This window comes from Dromiciops gliroides, chromosome 4 (genome assembly GCF_019393635.1).
Source record: "Dromiciops gliroides isolate mDroGli1 chromosome 4, mDroGli1.pri, whole genome shotgun sequence".
In the NCBI taxonomy this organism is placed as follows: Eukaryota; Metazoa; Chordata; class Mammalia; order Microbiotheria; family Microbiotheriidae; genus Dromiciops; species Dromiciops gliroides.
The window spans coordinates 220,935,849-220,962,976 of NC_057864.1; the positions used below are offsets into that span (position 1 = coordinate 220,935,849).

The following is a 27,128-nucleotide window of genomic DNA, read 5'->3' on the forward strand; positions in this document are numbered from 1 at the left end:
GCTGTTGGGCCCACGGTAAAGTCAGGTTGCGCGGGAACCGTACCCCCGGGAGTACAGCCGAGCTGACTAGGACACTGCTTCTCTGCTAGCTGCGGACTCAGGATGAGCTGCATTAATCTGCCCACCGTGCTGCCCGGCTCCCCCAGCAAGATCCGGGGGCAGATCCAGGTGAAGGGGGCCAGGGCGGAGTTCAGCTGGGCCAGCTGTTGTTCCCAGGCTGATTCAGGGAATACAGAAGGCGCTGGACTGAAAGGTGCGATCACCAGGCCGGAGGACTAATGACATTTCTTTTTTCCTCCACAGGTGATCTTGGGCCCCATGTTCTCTGGCAAAAGGTAATCTCACACCGGGAATGACAGAATGGGATGGGGAATTGTGGCGGCAAAGGGAGGCCTTCAGAAGGTTGTGGGGAAGTTGACCAGTGACTCAGTACTTATTAAGCTTTAAAGACAAAAATGAAAGAGTTCTTTTCCCCCAACCCCCAAAGAGGGCGACAACATGTATACACGTATTTGCATGGACAAAAAAAAAATGATAGGTAGATTGAGGGGAGAGGCACTAGTCCCTGTGGACATGGGAAAGGCCTGGTGGAGGTGGCATTTGAGCTGAGTTTTGAAGGAAACTGGGGGAGTCTCATGTGAAGGAGCGTATCAAGCATGGGAAGAAAGAATTGAAATGTCTAGTGTGAGGAGCAGGTCAGCGAAAGAAGGTGACTAATGTTTGTTAAACGTGGAAGGAGTAAGTTGGAGCCACATTGTTTCATTCATGAATGAACAAAAAAATTATTTATCATGTGCCAAACACTGAGCTAAGCCTTAGGAATACAAAAGAGAAAAGCTTGTAGTCCCTGCTCTCAAGAAGTTCACATGACTGGGAGAGAAAACACATGTAAAAGGCTTTAAATGCTGAAGAGAGGAGTTTAAATGTTTGTATTTGATCTAGAGGTAATGGGGAGCCAGCCACTGAAGCTGATTGAGTAGGTGAGAGAGACCCTTGAAGATGCAGACACTCCTCTTTTAACCCAGATGTTGAGGGACCTTGTCCTTTAATGCTCCCTCACCCTATGAAACAGACATCTGAACACCCACCTGACAGCTCACTGCCAATTAGTTTTTTCTTCCTCTCTGTAACTTTTCTTCCTTCCTACTTGAAATATAGGATATCTTTTTTTCTTTAAAACTAAAGAAATAACCCAAAACCCCAGAATGCATATTTCCTGTGTTAGTTCTGTTACAACCTGCATGACCTTGAGCAAGTCACTTCATCTGGGGGCCTCTGTTTCCCAATCTGTAAAATAGTAGAGTGGATTATATGGTCTCTGAGGGCCTTTCCAACTCTAATTTTACATTTCTATGAGTCTCTGCAGAAAGAGGAGCTGATACATTATCTGCATTCTCTCCTCTAGTCTGAGGAGGAAGTTGTTCAGACCTATCCAATTCTTTGTGATCCTACTTGGAGTTTTCTTGGCAAAGATCCAGGAGTGATTTGCTATTTCCTTCTCCACCTCATTTTACAGATGAGTAAGCTAAGACAAAGAGGGTAAAGGGACTTGCCCAGGCTCACACAGCTAGTAAGTGTTGCGTCCCTTTGGATTTCTTACAGTTAAATCTGATGGCTTTTTCTCAGTCTGCATCCCATTTGTCACACCCCCTTCATGGGCAAGCTCTTCTCCCAAGACACTGCTCTCCTGGTTTTCCTTCTGCCAATGTTCCTTTTGAGTCTCCTTTGCTGGATCAGCACCTATCTTCTACTGTCCTAAGAATGAGTTTATCCTGGGCCTTTTTCTGCACCCTCCTCACTTTTTCCCCCTTTGTCCTTTAATCTTTTTTTTTTTTTTTGGAATTTTTTTTTTGTCCTTTACTCTTAACTCTCCTTTACAGCCCTCCCTCATCCAGTCAATTATCAAATCTTGTCAGTTCTTTTTTGTTTTTGTTTTTGTTTTTTTGAGAGGCAATGGGGGTTAAGTGACTTGCCCAGGGTCACACAGCTGGTAAGTGTTAAGTGTCTGAGGCCGGCTTTGAACTCAGGTCCTCCTGAATCCAGGGCCAGTGCTTTATCCACTGCGCCATCTAGCTGCCCCCAATTCTTGTCAGCTCTAACTCCATCGCCTGCATCCCTCCTGTTCTCTCCACTCCCTGCCAACATCCTAATTCAGGCCCTCATCACTCCTCTTGTAATCATCACTTAGACTCTTGTAATAGTCTATTAATTGGTCTCCCTGTTTCTTGTCTCTTCTCTATTCTGTTTTCCACATAGCTTCCAAAATAATCTTCCTAAGGAATGGGTCCAATCATGTCATTATCCAACTCAAAATCATCAATTATTCACTATTACCACTGTAGCAAGATAGTGTTTAGCCTGGCATTTAAAGTTTACACGATCTGGCTTTGACTTACATTTCTAGACTCTTTTCATATTATTTCCTTTGATGTGTTCTACATTCCAGCCAAACTGGATTTACTAGCCTGTTCCCCAAGCTCAACAATCCATCTACCGTCACCTTGGTTTTGCACTCCATGCCTGGAATGTGCATAGGCCTTACATTTACATCTTAGCATCCTTTTCTTTCAAAACTTAGCTCAGATGCCATTTTCCTGATAAATCAGTTTCTTGATGTTCTTCTCAAATTACCTTGTGCACACTATCTACGTATTATAGAATACTCCTTTGTTGAGAATTCATTCTTTATGAGTAGATTAACACTGACAAGAAGGAGCACTTTTCAGGGATGTTTCTCTTATCATGTGATGTAAATACCCTTCTCTCCATGCCTTAGTTTAATATTTTATTTCATTGCATTTTTGTCTTGCATAATGTGCCCAGCTGAGATTTTGTAATTCCCTGGGTGGAAGGGAAAGGAAGGGGTACATAATCAGGTGTTTTGGGCCATTTGGTGCTGACCATTATGCTCCTCCCTGTGCTGGGGAACCACTTTGACTTTTGTAGCACAGAGCTCATGCGAAGAGTCCGGCGATTCCAGATTGCCCAGTACAAGTGCCTCGTGATCAAGTATGCCAAAGACACTCGATATGGCAAAAGTTTTTCCACACATGACCGGTCAGTTCCCTCCTCCAATTTCATTCTGGTTTCCTGTTTAGTGAAGTCTTGATCACAGAAATAATACTATATGTTGCTAAGTGGCTCAGCAGTAATTTCCAATGGCTTTTGAGCACCTTGCTCTGATGTTAAGGTCAAATCCCAAGGCCCAAGAAATTAGGCGAATTCCCAGGTTGTGTTAGAATATTTTATTTATCAAATGTGCTTGGTGTAAGTGTACCAGGGCTTGAAAATCTTAGTGGGGCAGCCAGATGGCGCAGTGGTTAAAGCACCGGACCTGGATTCAGGAGTACCTGAGTTCAAATTCAGCCTCAGACACTTGACACTTACTAGCTGTGTGACCCTGGGCAAGTCACTTAACCCCCATTGCCTGCCAAAAACAAACAAACAAACAAAAAAATCTCTTAGTTACATGATTGAAAAAGGATTTAACTTATGTGGATTCCAGAGTCCTCTGACATTGGTCTTGTTCTTAATTTGTTCCCTTTGATATCAGAAAACCAAATGCTCTTAAGCCTGGGGCAGGATTAAATTTCATTAACCAATTTCATTAATAAAACAAATTTCATTAACATCCAACCTTAGGGGATGTAACTGTGGAGTGAATCTACACTGTCTGTTCTTCCCATATATGAATATGGTTGCAACTTTCTATACTTTACAGTCTTAGAGACTTGAAACTGCCTGAAACTTATGAGAGTTTAACTAATTTGCCTATGGTTACACAGCTAGAGTTAGAGGTAGTATTTGAACTCAGGTCTTTGACTCCCAAATCCAGCTTTCTATCCATTAAGTCCTCAGTGCCTTCTGTATAACCCTGAATTCAAGGCTGGCTAGCTCCCTAGCATCCAACCTTACTTGATTCCCCAGTTCTGTGCCTGTGGATGTCTCTATATTTCTTTCTTTGAGGGCGTGGGGGTGAAGGAAGGGCAGTTCAAGGACGCGGCTAAATAGAGTTACTTTTTGCTTGTTCCTTGAGAAAACAGAGCTAATAAAGACTTTTGATTATATCAGAGGACCATGTTTTGGGATTCTTTTAATCTTTGGCTTGTGGGTTTTGTTTTTTGAGGTATGGATATTGGGAAGGGGGGTATTAAAATTAATGTAATATTTTTATTTGCATTTAGAACTCCAGGCAATTTAAAAGTTTAAGAACAGAAATATGTACCACATAAGACTTATTTTGTTGTGAAATGATCTTGTTTGATATACACCCCTCCCTCATTGGACTGACAATCATCTCCTTTGAAAATTGGTATGAGGTGACAGTTATGTGACAAAACTCAATTTCCATTCATTTCATCTGACTTTCATTTTAAACACTTATTAAACTCTACCTTTGTGAAGAACACTGGGAAAAGATACAAAGTTTAAGACAGACATTTTCCTGCCCTCATGGAACTTGAGTCTAGCATGGATATGACAACAAAAATAACTATATTAAATGCAGTAGTATTATTGCATCAGTAACCTACATTCCAGTCTTCTCTATTTCAAGTTATCTTTTTTTAACAGCTGTCATTCCCACCACCCATATCACATAATTAATGCTATCAGTTCTCTCAATTAATAGGCCATGCCTTTAATGATATGCTACCTGGCATTTTAGTCATTATTAAGTAGTCTTCCACAGAGGGATTACTTGACCTAAGTACCTATGGGAAATAGCCACTTCATTAAGATAATATAAACCTCAAAGTTTATAGATTTAATTAAATTTTTCAAATGCCACATGACTAAGTCCTATATGTTACATCTAGACTCTAAGTTGTCCCTTTCCTGATTACTTTATATCCCTATTCTCTATTTCCAGTTTGCTGAGTATATTTTCAGTCAGTATCTGATTTTAACAATAGTACCAGGAGGGGCAGCTAGGTGGCGCAGTGGGTAGAGCACTGGCCCTGGAGTCAGGAGTACCTGAGTTCAAATCTGGCCTCAGGCACTTAACACTTACTAGCTGTGTGACCCTGGGCAAGTCACTTAACCCCAACTGCCTCACTAAAAAAAAAAAAAAAAAAAAAAAAAGAACAATAGTACCAGGAACTAAGGCCCTCCCCAAATCCTCAGTTGGGCTTTCTAAGACTTTGAGCTAAGATTAATTAGATACATCTATGTGAACCATGGTCCAATCTGATTTAGTATCTAATTAGTCTTAACTTCAACAATTAATTAGCTTTTCCTATGTGAGGAAAACTCATAATATGGCTTAGTTTACTCAAGTCTTTTCCCTCCCCAAACAAAATATAAATAAAATAAATATGATAGTGTCAACATTTTAGTTATTTCTTGTATGAAAACAAAGATAAATCTTAGAATGGGCACTTGACACCTTTTCTTCTTGACTCCTCCCAGTTGAAAGTGTTCACATCTCTTAATGACCAGCATCCTCTCAGACCCATAAGTGGGTTCAATACATTCAAGCATCAGTACAATCTTCTGTGATATTTGTGATTTTTTAACTATATTGTTTGATGTTGTAGTTAAAAGTGACAGGATTGGGGCAGATAGGTGGCACGGTGGATAAAGCACCGGCCCTGGATTCAGGAGGACCTCAGTTCAAAGCCGGACTTAGACACTTGACACTAGTTGTGTGACCTTGGGCAAGTCATTTAACCCTCATGGGGCGGGGAGGTGATAGGATTCCAATATTGGAGTCACATAGGCTTAAATGGTTCTAATAATCATAAATATGTAAGCAATGATAGCCTCTATTTTTGCACTGTTCTGATTCATCCTATAGCAAACATATAAATGATTGAGACTCCTGATTGGATGAGGATTCAGAACAACTACATTGGTTGTACCCTGACACCCATTCCTGGGATCTCAAATTATGGATTCTGATCCTCACCCAATTTCTGATTCACATTAAGAAACCCTGCTACCCAAAACTAGTATCAGTGAACAGCAACCTTGGAGAATTTCCCTATTACATCTGGGTCTGATTAGAAATGCCTCCTCCCATATCTGACATTGATTGCCTATTCTCAACCAAGTCTATCTTTAAGGTATAAAACTTCCTTTCTCAGACCCCACTGAGTCTGTACTCCCATGGAGATGTTAACAGCTTCCCTCACATGAGTGATAGGCCCTTCATGCCTCGACTTGCCGAATGGGGTGTGTGTGGGGGGGGGTGCTTTGTTTTGTTTGCTGTACCCTCATTGTAATAAAGCTTAGGCTTGTACTAGCTTCCCAAGCATTACTTTTTTGCCTGTCTTCAAACATGGACCTTTCAGTCACTATCTGATTTTTATTTTTTGGTGAGGCAATTGGAGTTAAGTGACTTGCCCAGGGTCACACAGCTAAGTCAGTGTCAAGTGTCTGAGGCTGGATTTGAACTCAGGTCCTCTTGAATTCAAGGTTGGTGCTTTATCCACTTCACCTAGCTGCAGTACCAGGAACCCTCCCCAAATCCTCAGTTGGGCTTAAGACTTTGAGCTAAGATTAATTAGATACGTCTATGTGAAATGTGAACCATGGTCCAATCTGATTTATAAAGTACTTTGTGGTCCTGGCCTTATTCAGAAAATAGGTTTTGACTACCATAGCTAGCCTGCATTCTGGTCTCATCTTTTACCCTGAGCACATTGGGAGTCACTGCCCTTTTTGTATAACATAACTTTGTAAGGTTGGTGCTTGCCTTACTTCTTGCTATATAAGTTTTGTGGATTTGGGGGAAAATATCCATGAAACAGAAGTGTATAAGAGGCTCATCTAGCCCAGGGCCTTGTAGAAGATGACTAGAGTCTCAAGGTGTGTCCTTTATCCTGAGTCAGCCTCTTTAACCTGAAGTATTATCTTCCATTCATTTTCTTTTTAAATTTAATTTTTCACAATGAAAATCTTATCTTCTTTTTTATCCATTCACTTTAAATGGAAAATTATGGAGTATTTATAGACCTTTCTTAAAATTCACCCCCTTTTCACCCAGATTAAAAAAACATTTTTTCCTCTCAGTTACAGGAAATAATCATTTCCACTAAAGGAGCAGAGGAGAAAAATCTCCAAATTCATTTAGTACAGCTCTTGTCCAATGGAATTTTTTTTCCCTAATCAAACAAGCATTTATTAAACATCTACTGTGTTCCATGTATTCTGCTATACACTGGAAATAATGGGGGGGGGAAATCCAAGAGTCTCTACCCTCCAGGGATCTACATTCTTTTTGCACCTAGAAATAGATTCAAGGTATTTTTTGAGGGAGGTCCAGGCTGCTGGAGGAAAAAGCCTTATGATAGAGGTGGAACTGAAGTTAAGCTTTGAAGGAAGAAGGAATTCTAATATATGGGAGTGAAGTAGAAGTACATTCCAGGCATGGGAGACTGGCTGGGCAAGGGCTGGGAAGCAGGGGATGGAATGTGTGAGCAACAGCAGGAGGGCCAGTTTGGCTAAAATGTGGAACGTATGAAAGAGTTCATGTGTAACATGCCTGGAAGGGTAAGCTGCAGCCAGGTTGTGTGCATTGTATCCTAGAGGCAAGGGGGGACCATTAGAGTTTCTTGGGGTATGGGTTAGGATGGGGAGCAGGAAGTAAAGTAGTTATTCCTGTACTTTAGGAGTATCCATTCAGCAGCTGTGTGGAGAATGAATTAGAAAAGGAAAGCCTAGAAGCAAGGGAGACAAATTAAGAGACTTTAGCAATAATCCAGGCTAAAGGGAATGGACTTGAATTAAAAGGGTGGCTGTTTGAGTGAAGAGAGGGAGGTAGGTAGAAGATAAGGGCTAAACTAGTCACAACAATAAAGGTCTTTGATTTAATCTAGTAGAATAGATATATGGGTGCTCCCACTATTGTCTATTCTCTTTCTGGTTCTTTGAGGACTAATCCTGGGGAAAAACACATATCCACCAGCTTCTAGATCAAACAAGACAGTGAGTTTGTGTGTTTTTTAAGGGCAAACTAGATACAAACTGGCATTTTGCCCTTAGATATGAAGGTTGTATCCTACTGTTTGTGATAGAAGTGGAGGTAAACTGACAGGTTAGATAATGTAAGGCTTCTTAACCTAAGGCCCGTGATTTTTTTTTTTTTTAACATTTTGATAACTAGTGTTTAATAGCATTGGTTTCCTTTGTAATAATAATTTGGGAGATGTAAACACTGAAAGGCAACAAACGGATCCCTTTAAAATAATTATTTAAAAAAACACAGAGGCAGCTAGTTGGTGCAGTGCACTGGCCCTGGAGTTAGGAGGACCTGAGTTCAAATTCGGCCTTAGACACTTAACACTTAATAGCTGTGTGACCCTGGGCTGTGACTTTACTTTAACACCAATTGACTCACCAAAAACAAAAAACAAAACAAATAAAACAACCACAAGATTTCTTTTTTGAGGGGAGAATTCTTTTCCTTTTCTATGCCCACTCCCAACCATTCATGTCTCATGGTGAGTTATTGGTATAGTATAGATCTGATTTATGGGACATTCTGACTCTAGGCCAAGTTCTTTATTTAAGAACTAAGGGTTCTTGGGGGCAGGTAGGTGGCGCAGTGGATAGAGCACCAGCCCTGGAGTCAGGAATACCTGAGTTCAAATCTGGCCTCAGACACTTAACACTTACTAGCTGTGTGACCCTGGGCAAGTCACTTAACCCCAATTGCCTCACTAAAAAAAAAAAAAAAGAACTAGGGGTTCTTAACCTGAGGTCTATGAACTTTCTTAAAGTATCTTGATAACTTCATTTCAATATAATTAGCTTCCTTTGTAATCCTACACATTTTATGCATCTAAAATCATTCTGAGAAGAGTTCTATAGGTTTTACCAGACAGCCAGAGAGTTAAGAACTAGTAGGCTCAAGACTGAGCATTTACTTCTACATAAACAGATATCCATAAAGCAGGAGCAAAATTTTTTCAGTTTCTAACCTAATACTCCTAATGATGTCTTTATTTTTATAAACTAAGTAACTCTACTGTTGTCAAGTACATTTCCAACATGCTCTGAAGGTCCTTATTTCCTCTCACTTTTATGCAAGCTATTAAATTAGCTAAACCAGCTCTGCCTTTACAGATAGGCCTAAAGCACATTGCCCAAATTGCTGGACTCTTGAAACTATGTGCAGTGGAAAGAGAACCAGATTTGGAGTCAGAAAGCTAAGTCTTATGCCCTATTTGTTGAGCTATTCCTTCTTTTACTGACAATTGTTTTGAGGTAAATTTTCTCTTAAGGACCACTTTGGTTGCATCCAATTTTGGTATGCTGTCTCACTTGATCTGGTGTCATTAACTTTAATTATTTATTGGTTCTCTGATTTGTTCTTTGACTCACCTCTTTAGCATTGAATTATTTTGTCTCTAGTTCATTTTTAGTTTTCTTCAGGGACCCTTTATTGATTTATTAATTCAATCTATTTCTGCTGTCGCTTCATCTAAGATCATGATTGCTACCCCCTACAGGAACACTATGGAAGCACTCCCAGCCTGCTTGCTTCGGGATATAGCCCAGGATGCTCTGGCTGTGACTGTCATTGGCATTGATGAGGGACAGTTTGTAAGTTTATTCCTAGTTCTTCCTTCCTACAGTCCCATAGACTGTTCCTTCATTATTGAAAAGCCAGATTAGCCTGTGGTTGGGATTAGTTGGAGATGGGGTGGAGGGAGGAGAGAACCTGGTGAAACTTCATAGAAAAGGGAACTCTAAGCATTTCCTAATATTTTAAGAGAATTGAAAGCCTTTCCTTAGGCTTGTTCACTAAAATTCTCAGCCACTCAGCAGTACTAGCTTCCTGATTTAGTTAGGAAGGCCATTCTTGACTTCAGTGAGTGGGAATTCTTTAAATTTTTACTTGGTTGGTGCCTTAGTAGCTTTGTATATTATAAAAAATGACCTGGTCTCCGAAAGCTATTTTATTCTCCTTCTTCTGTCCTACCCCAATGAACAGGAGGGATGAAAGTAATTCTCTAACCTCATTGATCTACCAATATTGATTAAGCAGTAGCTATGTACCAGGTATTGTATTGGGTTCAAAACAGTTCTGCCCTTTTTTGCTGTTCCCATTGCTTAGAACCTGATTCTTGCTAAATACTGTTTGGCCTAATTATGGAGAATAGTTTGAAGTTTCTTTTATAATCCTTCCTCAGTACCCACAACTGATACCCTGATGTCTAATGCCAGTGGATGGGCAAGGAAGGAACACTTTGTATAGCAACTACCACTTTCTGCAGATGAAAGTTCTGCACTTGAACCTGTCTGCTTACTCATAAATGTCAGTAAAAGCAAAACTGGATTTCTTTTTTGTTTGTTAGCTGGCCATGCAAATAATCTCAGGTCTCAAAGAAATCAAGCAGTAGGCAAATCAGAAGTTTTTGTTTGGGGTTGGCTAAGTTCAGCCTTAGGCATAATTGTGAAAAGGGTGGTTTCCAATTTGGAGTCTGGGCAACTTTGCCTCTTGAGGCTTCGTGGTCCTTTGTAAAATAAAGGGGTTGGATTAGATGATGTTTAAGGTCTTTTTCAACTCTAAATCCTATGAACCCATGTTGTAGCTTCAGCAAGCCCAGGGACTTCAGGGACTTAATTGGGAGTTTAGAAGCAGACAGCAGACCGTGGTAGCCAGGAGGTCAATAGAAAGCTACGAGCAGAAACCAGATTGGAAAAGGAATTTATCAAGTATACATTACCTAAAACAAGATAAAGTCCCCAAAGTAGAACAATAAAACCTAAGGAAGGGATTTGGCGTTAGGAGGTCAAAACCCAACAGGAAGCAGCAGGCTGTAGAAAGGGACCCTATCACAAGCACTTGATCCCAGGGGCCCAAGGTAGCTATTGTAACTTTGCCCCTTCTGGTCTTTATGGCCAGGCCCTGTGTAACTATCTTTACTTTTCTGACTTGGGGAATGAGTCATGATTTGTAGTGACAGTCATGCATGGGTGGGATATAGTTACTGATGTTTAAGACCCCCATTCATTCTGGTGGTTAATTGTTTCCAGGGTCATTTATCCTTGGGTATGAAGCTATATGGATTCCAACTAGGAAGAATAACCAACTAGATCTGGCTACAATTTAGTCAAGTACCAGCTGCTTAGAGAGGTAGTTTGACCTAGTAAATAAAGAGCTTTAGTTAAGTATGTCAGGAAGACCTGGGTTCAAATCTAATCTCTGGCATATACTGGCTGTGTGAGTTTGGAGTCATTTAACCACTGTCCTGGGCAACTCTATTTTTTTTTTTAAGTGAGGCAATTGGGGTTAAGTGACTTGCCCAGGGTCACACAGCTAGTAAGTGTTAAGTGTCTGAGGCTGGATTTGAACTCAGGTACTCCTGACTCCAAGGCCGGTGCTCTATCCACTGCGCCACCTAGCTGCCCCACAACTCTACTTTTAAGATGACACATTGCAGAACAGTTGTGGATCTATTTAGTAGCATGTCTGTATTAGAAGAGGACAGATATTCCCAACACTAACAGTAAATTGTCTGAATAAAAACAATTGATTCTTGATACTTTATATTTTACCACGCACCTTACATAAATTATAATTGAGGGCCCACAGGATGCATTGCATTGTTCTCCTCAACCTCTTATGTGGATTAATTGGAACTGAGCAATTCTGGTGCTAGAAGAAACCTTAACTTAGAAATGACCTAGTCTAATGTCTCTTTCTCTTAAGAGTCTTGCTCAAGGTCACACAAATAGTTTAGTAGCAGAACAAGGATAAGACCTGAGGTCCTCATGCTCTACTAGAATCAAGAATACTAGACTCTCTCCACACTATTTCCCCTACTTTTTCCCTACTTTCAATTTCCTTCTCCCCCCTCCAACCACCCTGGGTCTCCTTTTCTTTACCCCCCAATCCTGTCTTCCATTTCTCTTCTTTCCTTTCTTTTTCCATTTCCTCTTCCATGACTTAGATGTTCTGAAACCTGTCTTTCAAGTATAGGTGGGCTTGCTTTAAGTAAAACCAACAGTCTACATTTACAAAACTGACAAAGTGATTATTTAGATTTGATTTACCCAAACTCAATTTGTAAGAGATTCGTTCTTGCTGCATGTCCAGTGAGGCACATCCATATCAACAAAGTACATATACTTATGAATAATTTGTCATCTCGTTAGATAAGCTGCCACAATGAGAGCATATATTCCATGTGGGAGAAATGTTCCAGAGGTCCTGCAGTCAGCAAAATGGTCTAAATCAAGTAGATCCTCAAATAGGCTTGACAAGTGAAGTTGTGCTGTGTTTGGTGCTTGAGGTACAGAACAAAAACAAGGTTCTGCACTGTCCGTGGAGAGTCATCATGTACACATACAAAAACTTAAAGTACTTGTGTATAACTTTACAAATGTACAGAGTACATGTGGTTGGGAGGGGGAAAGAGGTAGGAGTCAAAATTGTATATTCTCCAACATGGGGAGTAGTCTGAAGAGCATTAATTGAAGTATTAAGTGACTTTTCTTCTTCCTCTGCTCATCATTTCCCTTCAAAGGCCAATAAGAACCTGGGGAAGCTTGTCTCCCTGGGACAGGAACTTACCACCTATCCATTTCTCTTTCTCTCTGGGGTGTTTTTAGTTTCCAGACATTGTGGAATTCAGTGAAACCATGGCAAATGCTGGGAAGACTGTGATTGTAGCTGCACTGGATGGGACCTTTCAGAGGAAGGTAATATTCCTAGCTATGGTCTTCAGGTAAAGAATCTAAATGCTTGGGAAGTGGGTCCTATGCAAAGAAACTAGTCTGCTTTTCTTATTATTTTTTTAATTAAAATTTTATTGTTACTTTTTTCACATCAGTCATTTCTGGATAGATTTCCCCATCCCCACCCCCTAACTCAACTAGTTAGCCTTCCCCTGTTACAAAGCAGTTCACCCAAACTAACTGACAAAGCCTGGTGGTATATGCAGTGTTTTGCATTCATTGTCTCCTATCTCTCCAAGAAAAAGGGAGGTGCCTATTTTAATCCCTTCTCCTAAAACTGGTCATTATGACTACACAGTATTCATTTGGCTTTTTAAAAACTGAATCATCACATGGGCTCAGCTTCGTCAACTATCTTCTGTCTAAACTATAACAAACCAAGTTAGAAGTCATCACTGTAACAAACCTCATCTCCTTCCTAGTTCCTTCTTGTTTACATGGTATTTGTTTTTATTAGACCGAACTGTGCCTGTTGCAGATTAGAAAATGTTTCCCTTAGTCTGTTGTTTCAAAGAGCAGATAGATGGAGGAAAGGGATGATAGCTCTAGGAAATGGAAGTGTGAACAGGGCAAATTTTCATGGCTCAAAGTACTTGGCCCAAAGGATATTGTTGGATTTTAGGGTTGGGTGTTGTTGTTGTTGTTGTTTTAAAGACATTTACCTACTATCACTTATTGTGTGTCTCTTGGGGATCATAGGCATTTGGGAATATCCTGAACTTGGTGCCACTGGCAGAGAGTGTGGTGAAACTGACAGCAGTGTGCATGGAGTGCTTCAGGGAAGCTGCTTATACCAAGAGACTGGGGGTGGAGAAAGAGGTAATTTCTCCTTTTATTCCCTTCCCCAGTCTTTCTGCTATAGTGGGTTAATTAACTCCCTATGACCTTTGTTGGAGAGACCCTGCTTAACAAAGATCCCATTGCTGTCTCCCCTGTTGTTAGGTTGAAGTGATTGGTGGTGCTGACAAATATCACTCTGTGTGTCGACTCTGCTATTTCAAGAAATTCTCAGGACAATCTACTGGACCAGAGAACAAAGAGAACTGCCCCCTGAGTGGAAAGTTGGGTGACACCTCAAGCTGTCGGAAACTCTTTGCAGCCCAACAGATTCTACAATGCAATTCAAACAACTGAAACAGTAGGGCTGTTCCTGGAACTGGCTTCGACTTGGGGAGCTAAATTCAAGCACTCTTGGCCATGTGTGTATATATGGAGAAGTCACCTGGACCTGCTTCTCCCTTTCTAGCCACCCCACACCTATAGCTGTTGCTTATATCCATAGCATGATTCTGACTCCTCCATAAAGCCCAGAAGAGACCTTAGATAGGGGGGAACAGGAAAGAAGCTGTGCTTCATAACTTGGAAAAACCCTTTTGAACCCAAGACTATACTTTATAACTTAATTCCACCATTCCCCTACTTATTTACCATCCTATCCACCCTGCCCCCACAACTTCTGCTTGGCCTATAAACATTGGCAATAAAATCCCTCACCTTCCTTTCTTTGGCCTCAGTCTTCTAAGTAAAGCCTTTGTTATTCCCCTAAGTTGCATCCTCGTGGTGAGAGCTGTGCTTAAGCAGGCAGCTAAGTCAGAGCATTGTGGGTTTCCCTGATTCCTCTGGCTTGGCTTATGACAGAATTCTGTGACAGAGGATATTACTTCCTCATCTGTGATATCTAGCCTGACTTTCTGTTCTCATTAATTCTACCAACATGATAACTTTTTCCTTGCCCTTTATTTTTGGTCCTATAAAAGCACCAATGAGCTTTCAGCAGCTCCTTCAGGTCTGGAAGCTTTAGTTTCCTAAGAATATGAGTCAGAGGACAGACCCTGGCCTTGGCCTGGACTCTGGTTAGCCTGGTATGTCTTAACTTATAATGATGACTTTTTTGGGCTGGGGTGGAGGAGAGGGACAGTTGAGGGTGTAGAAAGGTTCTGCTTATAAAAGCTGATGAAAATGGAAACTAGCCTTTAGACACTGTTCTATTTAGTCTGGGTTTTTCCCTTGGTATGAGGGAGTCCTGGCTTTCCCCTTACATAATGTGATAGCGTAGGCTTCTAGAATGGGGGATGGGGGGGATTTCTCCTCCAACCATTCTCAGTTCTCTTTAATGTTCAAGTACCTCCTTCTGTGGGACCTACTGACTTACTTTGTTGAGAGAAGTTCCCCAGTACCAGTGACTAACAGTCTATAGGGCCAAGTTCAGGCCAATATTGGATTCAGAGGACTGTCCTTCAAAACCTATGGAGCCAGATTCTGTTCATGGAACATGCTTGCTGTATCTTTCAGGGAGAGACCGCATGGCCCACTTGCTCTAAGAAAACAAAGTGTTAGGCCTAAGGATCTATAAAGCAGAGCAGAGAATGATCTTCACTTAGGTGAGAAGCACCTATCAGGGTATTCAGACTCTGAATCTATCATACCCATTCATTCATTTAACAGACATTAAGACTTAGTCTTCACCTTCACTGAACTTACATTCCTATTGAGAAAATAAAACATTGATACAAATAGATGAAGAAGCAGAATGTGATAAGCGGATAAAGTATAAAGGGAAGGAAGAGAATTTCCATTTTTGGAGGAGTACACTGAGCTAAAAAGTTTAGACTTGATTTAGTTTTTCAATGGAGAATCACTGAAGGTTTGTTTGCCAGGGAAGTTACAAAAATAAGCTGTGTACCAGGAAAATTAATGTGGCCATAATATATGTGGAAGATGAACCAGAAAAAGGCTAAAGAAGCAGGAGCAATTAAAAGTATTAAGTTAGTACAGGTGAAGTAATGAGGGACTGAATGGAATGATAGAAGTGGGAAGACTGAGTCAAAGGAAAGAGTTGAGGTAGAATCAGCAAAATATAGTAGTTATTTGGCAGAAGAATAAAGAGTGATTGGTGAACTAGAATGAATGAAGGGAAGGAAAGAAGAATGGTACCATTAAGAGAGAGAAGGCAGGAGTAAGTATGGGCAAGAACATTCCAAGAGATATACAGAGAACAAATATTTAAGTCTGGAGCCTGAGCCTTGAAGTTAAGCAATAGAGATTTTGGAGTTGTCCTTGTATAAGTGATAGTTGATTTGAAGTGGTTAAAGTTGCTAAAGTGAATGTAAAAGAAAAGAACAAAGACCTGGGAAAACGCTTAAATTTTAAGGGCAAGCAGAGGGAAGAGACAAGTTCTCATAGAGGCAAGCACAAAGAATTTATAAACCCTGAAGTAATAGCCCTATGCCACAAAGGTGATAGAAACCAAATGATCAGCAGCTTCAGATAAGGGGAAGGGTCCTGTCATGGGGCTCTTCCAATCTTTCAAAGGAGTAAACAGCTGCTATGTAGTTCTATCACAGGTTCCACATTTTCCTCCCCTCTAAGTACTCTCTGATCTAGCAGTCTCCTTGCTATCTTTTTTTTTTAAGTGAGGCAATTGGGGTTAAGTGACTTGCCCAAGGTCACACAGCTAGTAAGTGTTAAGTGGGGTTGGATTTGAACTCAGGTACTCCTGACTCCAGGGCCGGTGCTCTATCCACTGCGCTGCCTAGCTGCCCCTCCTTGCTATCCTTTGCACACAACACTCCATCCTCCTGACTCTAGGTGTTTTCACCCCCATTCCTGGAATGCTCTCCTTCCTCACCTCTGCCTCCTTGTTCCCCTGGCTTCCTTCAAGTCTCAGCTAAAGCCCCCCTTGAAAAAAGCCTTTTTCAGTCCTCCTTAATCTTATTGCCTTCCCTCTTGAGGCTACCCTCAATTTATCCTGTATACAGTCTTGTTTATGCAGTTATTTGCATGTTATCTCCTTGTTAGATTGTGTTCTAAGAACAGGGACTGAATTGTTTTGCCTTCTTTGTATCTCCATTATTGAGTCCAGTGCCTGGCAAATAAGAGACTAATGCTAGCTGACACGGGGCCTCTTTCCCATCTACTGAGGGAAAGTAACCTAGGTAAGCAGCACAGGAAAACTGCCACATTTACAAGTTGGACAATGTTGCTGTATTTAAGATGCTGAGAACGAAGGGGAGGATGAGACTGCAGACAAAAATATCATACAATCTGACTGAAGGGAGAAATAATAAAGGAGACCATGCTACAGTTGCTTCTGGGGCTAAAAAAGCTATTGGGTTTCTATTCCAATTTAACTCAGCAAATAGTAGGTATCTACCATCCAAAATACCTACACCATAGAACACCTTTTCCTTTCTACCAGTAATTTCTACCATAACAGCAATGCCAATAGGGGGTGCAGGAGAAAAAAAAAATACACCTTTATTAAAAATGTACACACGTATATTTACACACACACACACACACACACACATATATATATATATAATATCTTTATTCCATGTCCAAACCAACTTAACAAAATGCAGTCTTCTGGATGTTCTTTTCTGATGGCTTTTTTAATACATTCAGAACCATCCAGGGGATGCAAGGTAGGCATGCCTTCTTGCCCTGCCTCACATTTCATATTTTAACAATGGCAGAATATTTACACAAAGCTGGGCCTTACAGGTTAGGCAAAGCCACTCCCAGCTACCAGGATTTCTGTAGCAAGGACCAGGCAGTGTTGCCCCTGCTGTCACCAACCCCCAGATAGACCCTGGCACCAGACCAGGTGTAGATTGGCAATTTCAGAACACAGAACCAGCAGAAAGAATACAGCAATAACCACAAGGGGCTGGGGGTTAGATGCCTGGGTGATCCTCACTTTCTCCTTTGAGTGGGAAAGAGGCAGGGATCAAGAGACTAACCCCAGATAAAAGGGTTACAGACCTGAGAGCAAAGGAGTGTGCATGTGTTGGAGAGATCAAGGTGGGAAGCTCATTCCACCCCAGAGCCCACCACCAGCAACAGAAGGGACAAGCATGAAGGCACACAGACACACCCTGCACACCCACAAGCACAAGCACCACAGAATGTCTCAGCAGGACCTGACCGATCCCTGGCAGAGAACTCTTAAGCAGCCACTGCCAGAACCACAGAAATCACCACAAGTTTGGCTCCCCTGGGATGAAGGGGGAAGATATAAGGCACTAAGTAGCACTGTAGGGATTATCCCACTTCTAAAGCTGTCCCAGGCAAAGGGGAAAGCAGTGAGAAAACACTTCTATCCCAAACCGTCTTTTAAAAACGTTCTGTCCAAAGGCAGATTATTCAATCCTTCCTGAGGGGAAGGAAGCAGTACCTCAGGTTTTGTGGCAGGTTTGAAAAAGCACGGAGTACAAGCAGGAGGAAGGGAATGGCATTGTGAAGGTGTCCAAAGGCTCCCTTCCCTTTCCCTTCCCCCAAGGTGAAGACCGTCAACCCCGCCCCTTCCTTTGCCCCCCACTGTGCTTTTGCATGGTGCCTTAACTCAACTTAGTAAACAGGAGGCGGTTGATAACCCTCAGTGGCCTCTGCATTCTGGGTGAAGGGTGGTTGTTGGTAATTGTCTCCAGCAACTCCTGGGTAGGAGGCATAGGGGGCAGCAGGATCAGGGGTAGGGTCAATGTAGTTCTGGATGAAGTCATCTACCCCAGCTTTGTATCTCTGGTAGGCAAGGGCAGCCAGCAAGCCCTAGGAAAAGAGTGGCTTGTCAGGGTTTGGGTGGATAGAAAAGCTTGAGGCAGGGAAGGGGAGGTAGGAGAGATAGGACATCTAGCTCCTCTGTTTTGTTTTTTCTTCCAACCTTCCTACATTAGGAATGAAGAAGGGTTTAGGTTGGAGACCTGAGTAAAGAACCTTGCCCCCAACCCTCATATCGCTGGCATCACCCACCATAGGACCATGGTCACAGGCCCCCACATACCCAGGAGAAGATGGAGAAGAAGCTGAAGGAGATTGCTGCCCGAGCTGAGTCAGCCCCCACCAACATGTTGCTGGAATCGGTGGCTGCCCACTGATTGGTGAGAAAACAAAATCCAACAAACCAGAAGAAGGTCCAGAAAGCTGAGGAGAAAAGTAGATGAGGAAGAGCCAGCTCCCCATAACAGAGTCACCCACCCCCTCAAGTCAGAAAGCACCACTGGGAATTACCAAGGAACATACATGGATCCTTCCCCATCCCTACCCCAGGAGCCACTGGGCTAAAGAGGGAGTATGGATCCCTTCCCCAAAAGCCCATGGGAAAGTTACCTGAGAAGATCATGTCACCAATGACCAAGTACTTGCGGTCAGTGGCATTGCTAATCTGGGGAAAATAGGCATCAACCACGAAGAAGAAGACAGAAACCAGGAAGGCAAGCACCCCGATGGCTGTGCCATATCGGCAGGCATCCTCATTGTGGTTAAAGACACATTGGAGCTGAGTCGAAAAGGGTGGATTAACGTAGCCTTCACCAATGATGCAGGAGAACACGATCACAGCAAATAACTAATGAAGAGAAGGAGTGTCTGATGAGGCTGGGAAGCCATACTTGACTTGCCCAGGATGAGGATCCCCAAAAGCTACAAACCCAGAATTTGAAACAAACTGGGACCTGGGAAAGGTTGATGTGAGCCCAGATGGTACTCCTGGCTGGCGTCTCTTCCTCTTTCTTACCTTATTTTATGTTGTTTTATTTCATTTCACAACTTCTATGCATGATCTGGTAATGGGATTACTTCCTCATTTTAATGGGGAGGAGGGAAGAAGTCCCTGTTTCTTATGGCATTAATAGCTGGCCTGCCCCTTCAGCCCTGGTTCATGTTATTCTCCTGCACATACATCTGCATTCCAGTTAAACTGGACAACTAGCTGTTTTCTGAACTTCACATTTGTGCAAGCCATTCCATAGCCTGGAATATTTTTCAACTCCACATCTCTGCCTTCCAGAATATCTCTTGTCCTTTAAATCACTATGTCTGCCACCTTCCCAATCTCCCTTAACTGAGTTTTCTGTCTCCTCAAATATTCCTAAAGCATTCTGGGCCTCTCCTTTGTCCCATCAGTCTCTACCTTATATTTCTGTGTACATATGCCATTCCCCAGTCTCAATGCTGCCTTATGTCATTCTTTGAGGCCAGGGACTACTTCATCTCTGCATCCCCATTGCTTAATAAATGTTCATTAATGAACACCACACTAGTAAAAGACAGAATTCTCCCATAGAGCAACGGGACATGTGCCTTGGAATAATTCTTCCAGGGAGAAGAGCTGAGTGGCTTAGGCTTCTGAATATTCTAGTCAGTGGTCTGGCCCTCAGAATGGAGATTGTCCTGCCTAGGTTTCAAAGTTTGTTCTACTCTTGTTACCCTCTCTATAAGCACTGATATAAATGTTACCACCAAATAAAAAGGCATTAACACAACACAGCCACAAGATTCAGTGTTGCCAGCTTTCCAGTAAAGATTAACTGCTACACTAACACTATTAATTCCAGCTTGGGGGGAGGGGGAGGAAATGTAAGGTGGGAGTGAGGAAGACAGTTGAGATGTCAGCCTGAAGCTTGTAAACCATGGGTCAAGTATTCTCCAAATATATCCATGGGCCCCAGATCTGTCTACCCAGTTAATAATTTCACAGAAGGAGCACACATCTGGCCTAAGTGTGAATCTAAAAATCAGGGTCCCAACGGAAGACTGTATTTCAGAGGAAATCCCCTATCACTAGTACACCTTGCCCTAGATCAAAAAGCTGATCCGCTCCTAAAACAATGCTGCCTCAGGGACCAATTACAAGGGCATTTTCATTTTCAATAGAACCCAGAGTTAAATTATGTTCTACCCTTCAAGCTAAAACAAAAACCTATAAATCTGTAGGAGGAGGGGAAGAAGTAGAGAGAAACAGTGTGCCCAGTCCCTCATTCCCTGGCACTACCAAGCCAATACATCACCTTCCCACAGGGCAATCTGTGCTCCCATAGGAGAGGAGCTTCAACAAGAGATATACTAGGCAGTACTGGGGTGCCAGTCAGTATCAGTAGGCATTGTCCAACCATCAAAGATGCTCTCTCCTCACCCCGATCCCAAGGAATTCATTTCAAGTACTGGTCACATTGTCTTCCCCAGTGAACCCAGGGCTTTCTAAACATTCTGGGGCAGATTTTTCCATAGCCGGTTCTACTTGATGTAAGTAGCTGTAGATTCTTATTCAGACTGGGCTAACTCAAGTTTTTCCTATCAGTAAGAGAGGGAAAGGAGCAACAGTGGTCCCAGCCCCTACGAACCTAGCCTGTTTTACACACACCAACCCCCTCCCTGGGTCAGGGGGCATTGTTCGCTCTTTTCAGGTTACACTTTCCTTCTCCTTCCTACTTTTTAAAAAAAGTCTCCTACTCATAAATCCCCAACCCGGGAGGGATAGGGCAGACAGCCTGCCACCTGTCCCACACTTCCACCTAGGCCCCTCCCCCTGCCAGCAGGGCGGCTGGGGCCTGTCTCGGTACCACCGAACGCCTGCCCTGCCGCCGGGCCACCCACTTATGCCAGTCCCGGGAGAGACGGCCCAGCCCGGATGGGGGAGTGGGGTGGAGGGGGCTGGGTGGCCGTGGAACCAGGAGCGCCGGGTGGGCAGAGCGGAGGGCCTGGCGCTAAGAGTAAGCGAGGGCACCCCCGCCTACCACCTGCTGTCCTCCGGGAGGTCCCTGCCCGGCGGGCCTGGGGCGCGTCCCCACGGTCCCTCGGCCATGGGCCTCGGGGTGCTCACCGTGCACACAGCCCGAACGATGACCTGCGGCTGCTGCAGGAATCGCCACAGGTCGAAGCTGCCGCCGGCCTTGGCCGCCCCGTAGGCCCCGCTGTCCATTTTGACGTTGACGTCGTCGCCTTCGCCACCGCCCGTGGAACGCAAACTGGAGACTCCAGGCAAGGAGAGTGACACCGGGAGCTCCATGCCCCGCCCCCCACGCGCCAGGGGCGGGGCCGGATCCCTGCCCCGAGAGTCCCCGGCCAATGGGCGCCGGGCCCGCGGCCCGCGAGCCACCTGCCTGAGAGAAGAGGTGGGGCCGCGGGCGGGCCAAGTCGTTTCCCCCCTCCCCACCCCCCCGCCCGGCCTACTCCGGCTTCCCAAGGTCGGCCCCCAGCTGGCCTAAACCATTCAAGCCCGGTTTACTGGCTTCACTGATTAATCCCCACCAACAATGAAGTCTCCTTTCCCAGCAGGCCCCCTCCTCTCCGGCCCTGATCAGGATCTCCAAGAGGAAGGGACCCCGGGGCCAGTCTAGTCCGATAATCCCCTCTAAACCGTGCCCAAGGCGTCAGTCCTGCGCTTGAAGACCTAGGGAGGTCTCCAAAAGCCCCCCATTTTTCCTCTCGATAGCCCAGGTCGTTAGAAAGTCCTTTGTATCCAACCAAAATTGGCCACTTTGTAATCGCCACCCGGGGGGTTTTCGGGTGCTTCCTCCTGGGACCACGAAATGACGAGTCGAGTCCCTCTTAGACGAGATAGCCTTTCAGATACTCGAAGGCAGCTGTCTTTCGCCCCCCACCGATTTCTTCCCCAGGCTAACTAGCGCCCCCTCCCACGCTCCAGTTCCTTCAACTGATCCTCACGTGACTTGACCCCAAAGTACTTGACTGTGGTCAGTTCCCTCTGCGCAGTCTCCACTTTACACGCCGCCCCACCTACCACCAGTGTTCTTCCTAAAAATACGATGCCCGGAATTGAGCACAACACTCAAATGTAGTCATTTGTTCTTCATCTTGATGTCTACTAAAAAAAAAAAGTCAGATCTTTTTCAGATGAGCCACAATCTAACAGTTTTACCCCTCCCTCCCAACCCCTTTAGGGTCGGAGAAACTGAATTTTTAAGGGCAAACTCAAAAGCTTTTTTTGGTATCTGCATAAGAAAGGTCAGGAATTTGGCTAAATAGGAATTAGAAACAATGGCCTAGTCCCCGGATTTTCTTTTTCTTTGTTGCCTTCCTATTTCTCCCCCTCCCCCATTTGTTAGGAAGAAAGAAAGAGGTTTGGAGTTGAAAAACTGAGGAACTCTGAACCCCAGAACTGTTTGGATCAATGTTTAGATTAATGGCATTTATGTCTACTTCAGAGATTAAAATCTGGAGGGAGAGTGAATACTCACCACAACCAAACAGAAAGTTTTATCCAGAAAAAAGTCCTAAGGCCTAGCCCGGAGAACTCTACCATATCTTGAGTGGCAGAGGTATGAATTATGCTCCCCCCATAAATGTGGCCCTGGCCACCTGTACACCCCTTCATGCATGTGCATGCTCCTTACATGTGTGCCTGCCCATGAGTGTTCCACATGTGCTCACTGTTTTCACTGAGGATATATTTGATTGTGAAAAAGTATACCCTAGGTTTGATTGCACTGATCAGTCTTAAGTATCACTGGGTGAAAAGGAAGGCAGAGGTTAGTCACTTTGGGGGGCATAGTTCCAAACTGTCTTTCAGAGCAACTAGACAGCTCTACCAAAAGTACATGACCCTGCCTGCTTTCCTGAAGGCCTTTCAATGATTGATTGTCATTTTACTTTTTTGTCAACTTTGCCAATCTGATGGGTTTAAGATGAAATTTCAGAGATGTTTTAATTTTTATTTCTCTAGTTATTAGTAATTTGAAGACTTTTCCGAAAGGGTTATTGATAACTTTCATTTAGCAGTGGTTAAAGCACCGGCCCTGGATTCAGGAGTACCTGAGTTCAAATCTGGCCTCAGACACTTGACACTTACTAGCTGTGTGACCCTGGGCAAGTCACTTAACCCCCTATTGCCTGCAAAAAAAAACAAAAAAAAAAACTAGCTATAGGCGACTTCTCTGGTGGCCTCCTAAGATTCCCTCCTCTCATCCTGCCCTTCTCCCTCTCACCATCATGCCTCCCTCTTAATCTATACCTCCCTCACCAACCCTTCATTCTTCAGATAATAAAACTGAAAACCAAAGAAGCAAAATTACTTGGTCAGTCACTTATAGTGTGGACAGGCATCATGGACACAGCTACAGGACAAAAAAATCCCTATAGGATTTTCTGGTTTTTTTGGTTTTTTGGTTTTTTTGTGTGGGGCAATGAAGGTTAAGTGACTTGCCCAGAGTCACACAGCTAGTGTCAAGTGTCTGAGGCCAAATTTGAACTCAGGTCCTCCTGAATCCAGGACCAGAGTTTTATCTACTGTGCCACCTAGCTGCTCTCTCTACTATAGGATTTTCAGTTTAGCAAGGTAGGCAGCATCAAGAGCATTGGAAGACACTGTATGATATGATTATGGATTTGAGTCAGATTAAACTCTGAGGATGGGGTCTGGAAGGTACCCAGCTCTGCCCCAGTATAGTTAGTTTAGAAGTTTATTGCTTGTCAAATTCTCACTGTCTCCTTTAAGTTTTATTGCCAAGTAACAGTATTTTTACTTCTGCTCAGTCTCCCCACTTGTCAGCTACGTATTAGTTTTGTCTGCAATCCATCATGTGTCAGAACCCCAGTCAGTGGGTCAGGGAGTTTGCCCACCAATTCAATACTCGGGACTCAAGAAGAAAGGACGGGGCTCGGCACAGGATGCAGCAATTGAGTTGAGACCAGATGTTAAGTGACATGTCTCTTTTTCTCAGAGCAGAATCCCCTTGGCCCTGGGGTTCCAACAATGGGTTATTCTTTTCTTCCCAACATAACTGAAGATAAATTTTAACCCTGTCATCCTTCTAGAATTAACACAACTACAGAACAATGCTGAAGCACCTGAGTGACTCTTCCTGTTATTCAGGTTGAATATCTTTAGAGACAGGGGCCAGGAGAGGGGAATCAGTGGGAACTGTGAGATCTGAAACATCTGACTGTCACTCCCCTGTTTCCTCTTCCTTTGGTTTGACCTTGTTCCCCCTCCCCTTTTCCTCCTTGCTCCTGGAACACGTATGCATGTCTCCATACTTTGATCACGAGCTGAACACGCACCCTGGGTGAGAGAGGATTGGATGTTAGATTGTGAGCTCTACCTAGTGTGCATGGGGACTTCCCCTCTGACCAACATTCCTATATAAGGTCAAGGCATGTATTAGCTGGTGTGGTTCAGGTATTGAGCTTGCCCATTCCTATGGGAATGTAATAAATCTGTCTCTGCTTGACTTGGTGGTCTCCTCGAGTTATTTGGGTAAACTGAGGCAGTTTGCTCCATACAACACCATCAAAGAAAAGCAGTAATAAAATTTAGTATTTCTATAGTGCTTTAAAGTTTGCAAAACACTTTGTAAAACATTGTCTCATTTTCTTCCAACAATTCTGGGAGGCAGGTGCTCTTATCATCCCCATTTTACAGTTGAGGAAATTGAAGCAGATAGATGCTAAGTGACTTGCCCAGGATCACACAGTAAGTGCCTCAGGCAGTATTTGAACTCAGGTCTTCCAGACTCCATAGCCCAATGCTCTGTACATTACATTACAAATTGTACATTACAGTGCAGTACATTACAAATGAAGGGGGCAGCTAGGTGGCGCAGTGGATAGAGCACCAGCCCTGGAGTCAGGAGTACCTGAGTTCAAATACAACCTCAGACACTTAACACTTACTAGCTGTATGACCCTGGCAAGTTAACCCCAATTGCCTCACTAAAAAGAAAAGAAAAGAAAAGAAACAAATGAAGCCAGAATGTTATTTCAGAAACAAAACAGGGGTGGCTAGGTGGCGCAGTGGATAAAGCACCGGCCCTGGATTCAGGAGTACCTGAGTTCAAATCTAGCCTCAGACACATGACACTTACTAGCTGTGTGACCCTGGGCAAGTCACTTAACCCCCATTGCCCCGCAAAACAAACAAACAAACAACAAAACAAAACAAAAATCTCACAGATTCAGAACTGATTAAATGGTGTATAGATAAAATACATGGCAACAACAAGGTCATGGACTTCAAACTCAGGAGAAGGAAACTCAGAAACTTTTCAGACAAGTGTCTCAGAAGTCTTATGATGAAGTTTCATAATCCAGGAAATGGATTCTCAAACAGAACCTGAATAGAAACGAGATGAGAAATCTTTTCTCCTTGGTTTATGGCAGCCAGAGATAGAAAGGGCAATGAACTTGTTATGGGAACACAGTGGGACCCCAAGAGATCTAAAGATCCCAACCCCTAAGACCAAGGGAAAAGCAGCTCTCTCTACCACCTCAGGTATAAGATGTGGCAGGGCATGACCCAATATGCTGATAAGCAAATACTAAAGTCTGCAAGAGGATATGCAGGATAAGGACGGATGCTGAATATCTTAACTGATACCCCCTTATCAAAGATCCCCTCTTAGTTATCGCCCCAGTTTTTTGCATTTCCCTTGCTTGTAACTCCTTTCTCTTTCTTCGTTTTGTAAAATACAAAAGACCAGTCTACTCTTACTCCAGTGGGACAGTCACTAAGGTGATCTGTTCCCCAGCCATATGTTCCTTGCCTAATAAATCTCTTTTTATTTTACAAGATTCGTGATAACCCTCCAATTCTTTGGGTGAACTAGCTCCCCGATGCAGGTCACAAGTCCCCCCCCAAAAAAAATCTTTAAAAATATAAGATTTTTGCCCCTTACAGACATTGGCTTATGTATCCTTGAATTTTCAGGCTCCTGTGTCAATGCTAGAGAGGAAGGCGATAACCCCCAGTAATCCTGTTCTTAATTTTGTTGTTATTAAGTAACATCTTTGAAGATCTGGCCACAATAGGAATTGGGTTGGAGGCAGTGGTATGTAAGTAAATGTTTAACAATCAGTTCTCTGAAGAAAAAAAAAAGCTCAATACACTTTAAAGTTTTACATGCATACTACATTCATAAAATCAATCATTTCTATTTCACCACAAAACTGGAACTACACAGGCAGAAGAATATATTTTATAAATGTAAACTAGGTTGATTTTTTAAATTATATGCAGAGAAGGAAAAAATCTGGATCAAAGGGGAAAGGTACTTTCTATATGATAAACTAAGGAAAAACCCCACAGAAAGTCACCATATATCTGTGTTATATTACATGTTAAAAAATGATAGAAATTTTCTTTTTCTTTTTTTTTTGGTAAGGCAATTGGGGTTAAGTGACTTGCCCAGGGTCACACAGCTAGTAAGTATCAAGTGTCTGAGGCTGGGTTTGAACTTAGGTCCTCCAACTCCAGCAGTGGTGCTTTATCCACTGTGGGACCTAGCTGCCCCAATGATAGAAATTTTCAATCAATACTATTTGTTTGTCCATATCTTTTGATCATTTATTTATCCTTGGGGGAACAAACTAGTTCATTTGATCTCCTTTATGAATCAGCTAGGGCCAGCTTAAACCACTAATTTATCTCATGTGGACTGGGTTAGCTCTTTTCCTTAAAAGGTATTGGAACCATCCTTAAGAATTAATTTGCTTGGCACATTTCAGAAAAACTTGGAAAGACTTACATGTAATGATGCTCACAGAACATTGCAGTAACAGCAATGTTATGCAATGACCAACTATGAATAAATTGGCTCTTCTCAGAAATACAATGATTCAAGACAATTCCAGAGGATTCATGATGGAAAATGCTCCAGAGGAAAAAACACTGATGGAGTCTGAATACAGACGGAAGAATACTA

At 43.0% G+C, this 27,128-nt stretch overlaps 3 protein-coding genes across 5 annotated transcripts in view; 1 reads left to right on the top strand and 2 right to left on the bottom strand.

The window, feature by feature from the left end:
• AFMID (arylformamidase) overlaps window positions 1-21,410 on the bottom strand; it is a 55,522-nt gene extending 34,112 nt beyond the window's left edge. For both annotated transcript variants that reach the window (XM_043962785.1, XM_043962784.1), the window contains exon 1: window positions 21,290-21,410. The gene's annotated coding sequence lies outside the window, so the exon portion shown is untranslated. The remainder of the gene's footprint in view (window positions 1-21,289) is intronic.
• On the top strand, window positions 30-14,199 carry TK1 (thymidine kinase 1). 2 transcript variants are annotated; one of them, XM_043962788.1, is made up of 7 exons: window positions 30-168; window positions 304-335; window positions 2,947-3,057; window positions 9,456-9,549; window positions 12,565-12,654; window positions 13,390-13,509; window positions 13,633-14,199. In XM_043962788.1, the coding sequence occupies exons 1-7, from the start codon at window positions 103-105 to the stop codon at window positions 13,822-13,824; spliced, it is 705 nt and encodes a 234-aa protein (XP_043818723.1). In that variant the 5' UTR covers window positions 30-102; the 3' UTR covers window positions 13,825-14,199. The 2 variants fall into 2 exon arrangements, with proteins under 2 accessions (XP_043818723.1, XP_043818724.1); XM_043962789.1 differs by lacking the exon at window positions 2,947-3,057.
• Window positions 17,006-21,494, bottom strand: SYNGR2 (synaptogyrin 2). The gene is made up of 4 exons (XM_043962787.1): window positions 21,290-21,494; window positions 18,799-19,036; window positions 18,473-18,612; window positions 17,006-18,240 (listed from the first exon to the last, which is right to left on the bottom strand). The coding sequence occupies exons 1-4, from the start codon at window positions 21,473-21,475 to the stop codon at window positions 18,043-18,045; spliced, it is 762 nt and encodes a 253-aa protein (XP_043818722.1). The 5' UTR covers window positions 21,476-21,494; the 3' UTR covers window positions 17,006-18,042.
• Between the last annotated feature and the right edge of the window lie 5,634 nt (window positions 21,495-27,128).